This window comes from Malaclemys terrapin, chromosome 2, assembly GCF_027887155.1.
Source record: "Malaclemys terrapin pileata isolate rMalTer1 chromosome 2, rMalTer1.hap1, whole genome shotgun sequence".
NCBI lineage: Eukaryota > Metazoa > Chordata > Testudines > Emydidae > Malaclemys > Malaclemys terrapin.
This window is the reverse complement of record NC_071506.1, coordinates 40,154,266-40,164,892: the sequence shown is the minus strand read 5'-3', so window position 1 is coordinate 40,164,892 and position 10,627 is coordinate 40,154,266. Positions and strand designations below refer to the sequence as shown.

Here is a 10,627-nt window from a genome sequence, read left to right as displayed (position 1 = left end):
TTGTCTGAAATATTTCAATTTTCAGGCTTCAGTTTAAAAAAATTATCCACAGAAAGCTGACACTTTGGGTGAGAAATTCCATTTAGTCAAAAACCTAATTTTCTATTGAAAAACAATTTTGAAGGAAAATTTCTGATTAGCTCTAATTGTACCCTCATTCTGTTCCCTCACCCGCAAAAAACAACATGGAGGCCCTGAGAAAAATTCTAGAGTGCATGAAGAGACACTTTCCATGTATTTGATCATACAACCCCAATCCACTGGCAGCTCTTACACATCCTCCTCTGTTCAGATTGCTCATGCTCCAAGAATAAGTATTTTGCCCACATGGGAGTTCTGAGGGCATTTCCAATGCAGCTGAAATTCAGTCACAAATTTGTACTGACTCTGGTGTGTTTGTTTGCAGACTGCTTTTTTATTTGGGGACCAATGGAGGTGGGGAAGGGAAGACAAGGAGAAGGGGTCATTTGGTGGGTGGGATAGTGAAGAGTAACAAAATTTGGCCTATATCCCATTAATATTAATAGGAAAATAAATGTTGGGGTTTAAAGAAGTCAGGTGTCCATTTAATAAACCTCTCTTTCATTACTAAAGGGGACAATACCATTTTTATAACGCAACAGAAGTTTCTGCTGCAATTGGTTATCCATGGGGAAAGGGAGTAAGTCTTTATTAAGTTTGTACACAGTGTTTAAAGAAAGGAAGATGATTCAGTTCAAATCCAGCCCAGGTTGTTAAAGAATAAAAGTTAAAGCTTGTTTGCAGGCCTGTGTAATCTCAATGTGCTTCCTAGTGAAGGTCCACCTTACAAAAAACACTTTAAGCAAGACTAGGGACAGAAACTCTGAATTACCTCTTCACCCTGGCCTTGATCAAACTTCCACTGTAGTCAATGGGAGAGATTTTCTACGGGAGTTGGATCTACTCCCATTAGAGGAGATCCTAGTCTCCAACCCAGAATTGAGGAACACTGGCTTGTCTTAGAGAACAATGGCAAATTACAAGGGGTCTGCAGATACACAGAGTACTTCTGTTTCTGGGGCTGTCAATCTAGAATAATTCAAAAGCACTAAATCCACTTAAGAAAATAGGAGTGGGCTGGTGAAGACTTTCATGAAAGATTGTGTAAAAGAGATTATGCTGAGAGATAGATTTGCAGTTGCATCCTTAATAGACAAAATCAGTTTTATACTAAGAGAGCTTAAAAAAGCCTGAATACAATGTTACCAAAGTAATTTTGTGAGAAATTGCTTTTCTTTTCTTTTTTAAATCTTCGAAGCTTCAAACATGGATTCTGCCAGTAAAATTCATCTGTAAGATTACTGAAAATACTTAAAGGGACATTTTCAAGATAAAAAAAAAATCACAATAAAAAAATTGTTACTGTTTAACTAGTAGCAATTTTGATTATTAAAACAGAAGAGATTTTAAGAATTCACCTCAGTGATCCTTACTCATGCCAACAGTCCAACTGGGTTCAACGGATTACTCTTGAAGGTAAAGGTGCAAGGTCAGGACCTCAGTTTGCTTTTTGTCTTTTATGCTATTTATTATTAGTGTTTCCTTCAGTTTGCACAATGAAACTAGTCTGGCAAGGATTGCTTTCGGCCCCAATCTTGCAAACACTTAAGTAAATGTGCTATAATATATGGAGATATACCTGTCTCATAGAACTGGAAGGGACCTTGAAAGGTCATCAGGTACAGTCCCCTGCCTTCATTAGCAGGACCAAATACTGTCCCTGATAGGTAGGTAGGTTTGTTTGTTTTGTGCCCCAGATCCCTAAATAGGCCCCTCAAGGATTGAACTCACAACCCTGGGTTTAGCATGCCAATGCTCAAACCACTGAGCTATCCCTCCCCCCGTTAATTTACTTACAAGACTAGTTCTATTAAACAGGATTGGGAGCCTTTGTTTATGGGCAGCTTCTCTTTAGGATTTGCATTCACTAACACACTGGCTCTCAAGCTGAGGGCGACAATCACCACTGAGATCATGAAGAGGTCCAAGGGTGTAGTGATCTGCTTTCCTGTTTTTATGGCTAGTTGGAGGAGGAATCCTGAAACTTTCTTCTGATGTAACATGGGGTCACATAGAAAAGGTAGAGAACCAGTGCACTATCACAGAGTTACTGGGGGAGGAAGTCTACATTTCAATTGGCTATTAAAATGATTATTTAAAAAGTCCTTTAATTAAATAATAAAACATACATCATTTACTAAAATTTAAATAAATCCAAATAATTAGAAACAAATATTTCATACCTGGATATTCAAAGAGATACTAATCAGAAAATTTCCAGTGATTGCCAGCAAAACACCCAAGAGCTGAGTCTGCAAAATTTAATTAAAAAACAAAGAAAATTAAAACATTGCTACTTATGAATTTATACAGGGTAATAGAACAGAAGGATCCTGCTAACACTTTTGTGAAAGGATAAATCAGGAATAAAAAACCCCAAATAATTGATTTTTTTCAGTTATTGAATTCATGCCTCACTAAGTAAATCAAAGAGGAAAGCCTCTGCCTGAATACCCATAAAGATAATGAAGATGGTGCATTCTGCCTGCGACATGAGCAGTAAACAACTGTAAATTGAAAGGTTATTCCATTGTACAGTTGTTTTTGCCATCCTTTGATAGCACACATTGTATTATATCCAAAGAAAGCCTGATAGGATTTGAGAAAATGTTATACTGACGTGAATTTTTTTATACAGCTAAGAATGTTTAACAATTTTATTATAGAGGCTAGAATCTAAGTCAACAGCAATCAGACTGTGCACACCACAGCACAGTCATTTGTGTACTAATGTATTCATCATATGACACATGACATCCAGCAACACAGGTATCCTGATAACTTCCTTAATGCATTTTGTTATTTCATCAAACAGAGCCTCCTGCCCCCACATCTACTAGCGCTGGACCTGCTGGCCGCTTCTGGGGCGCACGCTCCTCTACACCATTGACTGGGAGCTAACCAAGGTAACCCTGAGTCCCAACCCCCTGCCCCAGCCCTGAGCCCTCCCTAAACCCCTCATCCCCGGCCCCACCCCAGAGCCTGCAGCCCCAGCCCAGAGCCCTGACTCCCTCCTGCACTCCAAGCCCCTGCTCTCTAGCCCTGTGAAAGTGAGTGAGGGTGGGGGAGAACAAGCCACCGAGGCAGGGGGAATGTAGTGAGTGGGGGCGGTGCCTCAGGGGGTGGGGCCTTAGAGAAGTGGCAGGGCTAGGGTATTCGGTTTTGTGCCATTAGAAAGTCGGCAACCTTAGTGGGAGGTGTAATTTCCAGCTTGAGTAGATGTACGTTTCCAGCTCTGCTTGAGTTCGTGTGCTAAAATAGCAGTGTGGCCATGTGAAGTTTAGCAGTTAGCGCTAGGGCTCCCAGGTGCCCAGTTTTCAACTGGAAAGTCCGGTCAAAGAGGGGACATGGCAGTGTCCAGTCAGATGTACTGACCAGACACCAAAAGTCCAGTTACCACAGGCCGGGGGGAAAGAGGGCCCTGGGTTATCAACCTACCTGCATCTCATGGGCAGGCAGGCAGCAGGCTCCATGTCAGGCTGCAGCTTCGAAGCAGAGCGAGCCCAGCTACAAGGAAGGGGGAGAACAGCGAGTGATGGGTAAAGAGAGGGAGAGGAGCGAGCGGGCAGCCTGGAGGAAGAGGTGGAGTAGGGGATAGGGCCTTGGAGGAAGAGGTGTGGCAAGGGGGGGGGGGTCCAGTTGTCAGCAATTAGAAAGTTTGCAACCCTGATTAGCACTCTAAAATAGCAACGTGGCACAGGTGGCAGCTCAGGCTAGCCACCTGAGTACTACCTAGGGTCTCGAACAGGCTTGTACTTGGGAACTAGCCTAAGCCGCTGCAGCCACAGCTATATTTAGCATGCTAGCTCAATCAGAGCAAGCATGTATACATCTACCCAAGTTGGCAATTATACCTTCCAGCTGCTGTGTAGACATACCCTAACTCAACCAGCCGAACATGTGATAAGGTATACACTGCCTTGTCCATATATGGCGAGTTATATGGGCCCGTGGCGCCCATGCTCCACCAATATTCAGGAAGGTGGGCCCGGCTCCACCAATGTTTGGGCTTATATTTTCAGAGCCGTCCCGTCAATAGGATGGACCGGGTCAACTGCCTCGGGCCCTGCGCTTTGGTGAGCTCCGTGCTTTAGGGGGATGCGGGGTCCAGGGGGTCCTGAAGGGTTAGTGGGGGGCCTGGCAGCAGCAAGTGACCTGGCCCCAGCCCGCTCCGCCCTGCCTCTTCCCGCCCCTGCTCCACCCCCACCCCCCCCCGGTAAGAAATATTATCAATTTAGGCAATTTTCAGAGCAAAGGCCAGGTCTTCTTCTGTCTTGTATGCAGCACCAAGAAAAGTGTTGCCATCTAATAACAGAATGAAGGAAAGAACTCAAGCTTTTTCCAACTCAGAGCATAGTTTTCTCCAACTCAGAGAGTCTTCTAACAACAGTTGTTTAGCCAAATACTCGAGTCCTAGCACTTGCTGATAATCTTCCAGAATTGTCAGCCTGTTCCTGCACACTCTAGTTTTAGCTAGAAATGTAAACTAGGGTTACCATATTTAAAAAACAAAAAAAAGAGGACACTCCACAGGCCCGGGCCCCGCCCCAACTCCACCCCTTTCCCGCCCCAACTCTGCCCATTCCCCCACCCCTTCCCCAAAGTCCCCACCCTAACTCCCACTCCTCCCTCCCAGCCATGTGAAAAGGGCTGCCCGAGCGCTACCAGCTTCACAGTTTGCCAGGCAGCCTCCAGACCCTGCGCCCCCGGCCAGGCACTTCCCCTCCTGGGCTCCAGCTGCGCTGGGGAAGTGCCAGCCGGGGGCGCAGGGTCTGGAGGCTGCCCGGCAAACCGTGAAGCAGGTAGCGCTCGGGCTTCGGGCAGCCCCCAGGTCTCCGGACCCCAGCCGCCGGCCGGGCACTTCCCCTCCCGGGCTCCAGCTGCTCTGCTCCGGCGGCGCAGGGTCCGGAGGCAAGGGGGCTGCCCGAAGCCGGAGCGCTCGGGCAGCTCGGCTCTTAAACAGAGCCGAAGAGTCAGGGGAGGAGCAGAGCAGCTGGAGCCCGAGAGGGGAAGTGCCCGGCCAGTATTTTTCCCCGGACATGTTTGGCTTTTTGGCAATTCCCCCCGGACGGGGGTTTGATTACACTGCTCTACAGCCAAAATGCTTCTGAAATAAATGTAGTCAAACTTTACTAATTCTGGCTCACTGAGAACGAAAATGATGCTTAAAATTGTTGATTGGCTCTAGTTTTCAAGATATGCTATTGGGTCAGTATATACGACCCTTGACTTGGGAATGGCAGAGGATAAGTGAGTTATAAAGGGAAGGGATCTCAATTTAAACCAGAAATGACTAAAATACATCTTTGACTGGATCTATGAATAAATCTATGACTGGGTTTGGACAGTACTTGCTTTTTAGGCAAAACAATGAATAATGCAATCTGAAGTTGGGATTGCGTCATACATGATATGAATTGCATCATGTTATTCCTAGAAGTCATGGGTAATGCAATCATAACGAAGCTTACATCACTCTGCTGAACAAATTGCCCTATATCAGCTCTAGAAATCATACAGTGTCGTGCTCTCTTATTTGTCAGTGTTTGATTTTGCAAAGGGACACATTTCTGTTTAGCCAAAGTGAGCAGAGATGCCTCGTACTTGTGTGAACAGTGCAGATAACTTCTGCTATGTTTGTGGTGAAGTGACTTTTACATCACAAAAGCGCAGTATAACCACTATGGTTAAGAAAGCCTATCACCTTTATTTTGGCTGCAAAATTGGAGATCTGGACAAGAGGTGGGCCCCACACATATGCTGCAACACTTGTGCAACAAATCTTCTCCAGTGGTTGAACAGGAAAAGGAAAGCTATGCCTTTTGCAGTGCCAATGATTTGGAGAGAGCCAACAGATCATACCAGCAATTGTTACTTCTGCATGGTGCCTCCAGTTGGGAAAGGTGCGTCAAAGAAGAAAAAGTGGACTGTGCATTATCCAAACATTCCATCAGCTATACGCCCAGTACCCCACGGAGAAGGACTGCTGGTTCCTGATGCACCAGAATCATTCTCACTTGAGTCAGACGAGGAAGAGGATGAAACTTCTGGTCCTGAACCATCAATGTCACAGGACCCACATTTTCTCCCATCCTCCTCCTCTGAACCACACCTCATAACACAAGGTGAACTGAATGACCTTGTCAGGGATTTGGAATTACCCAAGAGTAAGGCAGAGCTGTTGGGCTCCAGGCTACAGCAGTGGAATCTCCTGGCAGGTGATGTTAGGGTTTCCATGTTCCGTGACCGTCAAAAGGATCTTGTCCTATTCTTCTTCATGGAAGGTGATCTTGTAGCCTGCAACAACATCGATGGTGTGATGGCAGCCCTCAACATCGTTCATGATCCAGATGAGTGGAGACTGTTCATTGATTCATCGAAGACGAGTCTTAAAGCTGTTTTACTGCATAATGGCAATGTTTTGCCATCAATTCCAGTTGGTCAAGCAGTGCATATGAGGGACACCTATGACAACATGAAACAACTTTTGAGGTGCATAAACTATAACCAACATCAGTGGCAGCTTTGTGGCGATTTGAAGGTTGTTGCTCTCTTGCTTGGTCTGCAGACTGGATACACAAAGTACTGCTGTTTTCTCTGCGAATGGAATAGTCGTGCAAGAGATCCCCACTACATCAAGAAAGATTGGCCACTCGGACAGTCATTGGAGCCTGGGAGGAAAAGTGTTCAGCATCCACCACTTGTTGAATCAAGGAAGATTTTGTTACCACCCTTACACATCAAGCTGGGTATGATGAAGAACTCTGTCAAGGCCATTGACAAAACACAAGCAGCTTTCAAGTACCTCCGTGGAAAATTTCCAAGGTTAAGTGAAGCTAAGATAAAGGAAGGTGTCTTTGTTGGTCCTCAGATTCGTGAACTTCTTTGAGATGATGCATTTGACCATGCACTGCGTGGCAAGGAAAGCCTTCCAGTTAGTGGCAATAAATTTCCTCGGAAACAACAAGGCAGACAACTACAGGTTGTTGGTGGAAAACCTCCTCAAGGCATACAAAAGCCTTGGTTGCAACATGTCACTAAAGATACATTTTTTGCACTCTCATCTAGATTTTTTTCCACCGAACTGCGGCGCAGTGAGTGACGAGCACGGCGAGCGATTTCAGCAGGACATTGCAACAATGGAGAAACGCTATCAGGGCAAATGGAGCCCATCAATGCATGCAGACTATTGCTGGACAGTGACAAGAGATGCTCCATTTAATGAATACAAGAGACAAGCCAAGAAGCGCCGAGTAGACGCTGAATAGGACTAAACGATGTACATAATAGTTTTTTGCCTTTTGTTTCATAATAAATTTTATTTATATAACCCTTTTGCTGATTTTTAAAGTGTTACATAAACAGGACAGGTGAAATATTATCATGTAAAGCAACCATAAACACATGAAAAGACCTAGGTTTACAATTTATGATTAAAACTCTACTATCTACACAATATACAGACACAAAATGTAAAAACTTAAATATCTTAGAAACAGTAGCCAAGCAGTTGTTTTGTCATATTTGAATTCAGCACATCAAAATACATAATAAATAGCACATTTTATTTCTGAAGCAGACGACTTCTCAAAAATTGTAGACCAGTGTTACCAAAAAGCCGGACATGTCCAGGAAAAACCGGATGTATGCTAACCCTATGTAAACTAGTAGGCTGATAAGGAGCACTGCAGACTTGCTGCCCAGAAAAAAAATGGCCTACTCTCTCCTTTTAGAGCCTCCCTCAACCCTGCACCCCCCAAAACCCAAAACAAAGCACAAACACGAAGCTGAGTTCAGCAAACATTTTCCTGAGCCACTTGCTGCTTTTTCAGAAACTTTTCTAAGCTCCTGGAAACCCACACTCCTTTTCATTTGTTCTAGTAGCCTCTGACATACCAGTCAAGAGATGCTGTTAGAATCCTGACTAGATGAAAGCTGTTATTCTTTGCTTGACTGAGCTTTCCACAGACACTACAGGCTTCACTGTCTGTCAGCTTGACTTGAGGACTGAATCATTGCTGCATGATAACAAAGGCTCCAAATGATAACATTCATGGTGGCTTAGTCACTGCAGAGAAATACAGCTTGTCAGGGGAAAGAGAGAAACATAAAGCAAGGAGATTAATATCAACAGAAAAGGAGTAGATAAATACAAGAACCCAGTGACAACAAAGCCAAAAGCCAAAAAAAAAAAAAAAAAAATAGGAAAGAAAGTGTTGAGAAAAAATAAGTTAGACTCACAGAACAAACTAAATGGAGCCAGGACTTGTCTACACACATACTGAAACCAAAATAATTAAATCAGTTTTAATTCATACCCTCAATTATTTTGATGAAAGTCTGCATATGCACACAAGGGCCCCACTTCGATGTAACTTTTATAATAAACCCTCTGTAATGTAGATTTAAGTGAGGTAGAAGTCTGATCAAAACAAACAGAAAAAATGTAGACTGAAATAATGCAATCCACACTAGTTGTTACATTGGGTTTGTCTTGACTAGGATAAAATATGTATAGTTAGAATGTGTTAGCTAAAATTCTAGTAAAGGCAAGATGTACTAAAATGTTAAGCTGGTTGACTTGAAGCATTGGAGTTTTAGCATCTGTTAGTTAGAACGGGCTAGTTAATGTATTGTAAAACAAATGCTCCTACCTTTCTATTCAAGACAAACCCCATTTAAACTAGATTTCTGACACCCTGTGCCTAGGACACAGGATGCCTGATTCCCCTCTCACATTCTATCCAGACTAGAGTGTTTGGTCATGTTGTAATGTAACACTTTGCTTGTAAATGCTAATGTACACATTTCACAAACATTTGTTCTAGAACACAAGCATTGCTTCTGGTGGTGGCTGACCCACCAGGTAAACCCTGGCCAGGAGCAATTGTTTGTGATGTGTCCACATTAGCATTTGTGATCATGTCGGGTTAATTCACTAACTGATAACCAATTAAAATTTGTTACAGCAGGACCAACAACTCTAGTCTAGATACCATGAATGTAAATCAGCGGTTAACTCCTTTGAAGAAGATGGAGTGACTTGTAAAGCCAGTGAATTGAGTCCTTGTTTGTTTTGTTAGATAGTGAATGCATTTACTTTTGAAAGCTAGTTGAATTTTCATTGCTCACTCCTACGAAAATAACAATGCTGCATTTCTTTAGCTCTCATCTTTTAGTTACATACCAACTGGCTATCTCCAAGTTTACTGTAGTACATTTCAAAGTCCAGATTAGTCACTAGAGAGAAAGGGTATACACCCAACTATTCATGTTAACAAGGTTTATTCTTTTCAGGGGATCTGCGGTGATATTATAAAGAAGAATGTATAACTGTTAGTTTATTAATGTCACCAAAACTACAAATGGAATAATTACAGCCTTGTATAGTGTAACTTCATTTATCAGGTTACCAAAGGATCTGTCACATCCCTCAACACTATTACACACCTTCTACTGCTTCCCTACAAATCCAAAACCCTGGTTTTTGAGCCGATTTAACTTCTGTTGGAATCAATGGGAGTCTTTCAATTGATTATCATGGGAGTTGAATCAGACCCATTCTGAAGACTGAGACATCCAAATCTTTTTGAAAATAGAGTCTTCCAAACTCTGTACTGTTTAAGTTATTTCTTTTTGCATGATACATGGAACTGTGTTTTTATTTTACAAGTTTTCTTGAGCTCATCTTCTGTTCTGCATTCCCCCTCCTGACAGAGAGCAACATTTAATTTTAATTACTGGCTAGCAAATTCAACAGTAACGTTCACCTTCCTACATAAACTAAATTAGCACAAGTATAAATCCTTCATTTAGCTCAGAATTACATTGGCACTAAGGAATCAAATGGGCGATGCCTTTACAGTCCTCAGATAAATCAAAAAATAAACAACTTCATCCTGGCAAAAAGGAGCCACTACAATTATTTGAGAGCTGGAGAAAATGTCTTAGAGGTAGAGCCTTGCGTGGATACAAAATTTTATATCCATGGATATCTGCATCTGCAGAACTATATCCATGGATGCGGCTATCCACGGATATAAAGTGGATATCCATGGAGCTGCAGGGCTCTACTAGGAAGTGCAGCGGTGAAAGAAGCAGCATGCTGGGCCACCGCTCACAGAAGCCAGAGCCCCGTGCTGGCAGCTTCTCTGGTGTGGCTATACCGCCTCCAGCCCTGCCCACTGGGGCAGGCACCACGCTCACCAGCAGCTGTCCCTGGTCTGCTAGTGTGTGCAAGCAGCTCGCTCTTCTTAGAGGGAGAGACTTAGGCCATGTCTATACTACAGAGTTAAGTTGATTTAAGTTATGTTGACTATCATAAGATCCTTTAATTACATTGGTTGTGCATGTCCATACAACTCTCCTACTGTCGATGAAGCACGTCCACAATCATTGCTCGTGTTATCCCACTGAGCAACTTGCCACCCTGTGTCACCCTCTGCTGCTGGGAGCTCTGGGAATGGATTGCAGTGCATCATGAGGGCGTGCTCGCCATCCCGTGTTGCAGTTCTCTATACCTAGGGTGACCAGACAGCAAATGTGA

At 43.4% G+C, this 10,627-nt stretch overlaps 1 protein-coding gene across 2 annotated transcripts in view; it reads right to left on the bottom strand.

Annotated features, from left to right (window-relative positions):
- NIPAL2 (NIPA like domain containing 2) overlaps positions 1 to 10,627 on the bottom strand; it is a 75,843-nt gene that overhangs the window by 50,213 nt on the left and 15,003 nt on the right. The window contains exons 2-3 of one of the 2 annotated variants that reach the window (XM_054020305.1): positions 3,520 to 3,588; positions 2,265 to 2,333 (exon numbers count right to left, since the gene is read on the bottom strand). In XM_054020305.1, the coding sequence (XP_053876280.1) occupies positions 2,265 to 2,333; positions 3,520 to 3,525 (75 nt within the window). In that variant the 5' untranslated portion in view covers positions 3,526 to 3,588. The remainder of the gene's footprint in view (positions 1 to 2,264; positions 2,334 to 3,519; positions 3,589 to 10,627) is intronic. The other variant, XM_054020304.1, reaches the window with a different exon arrangement.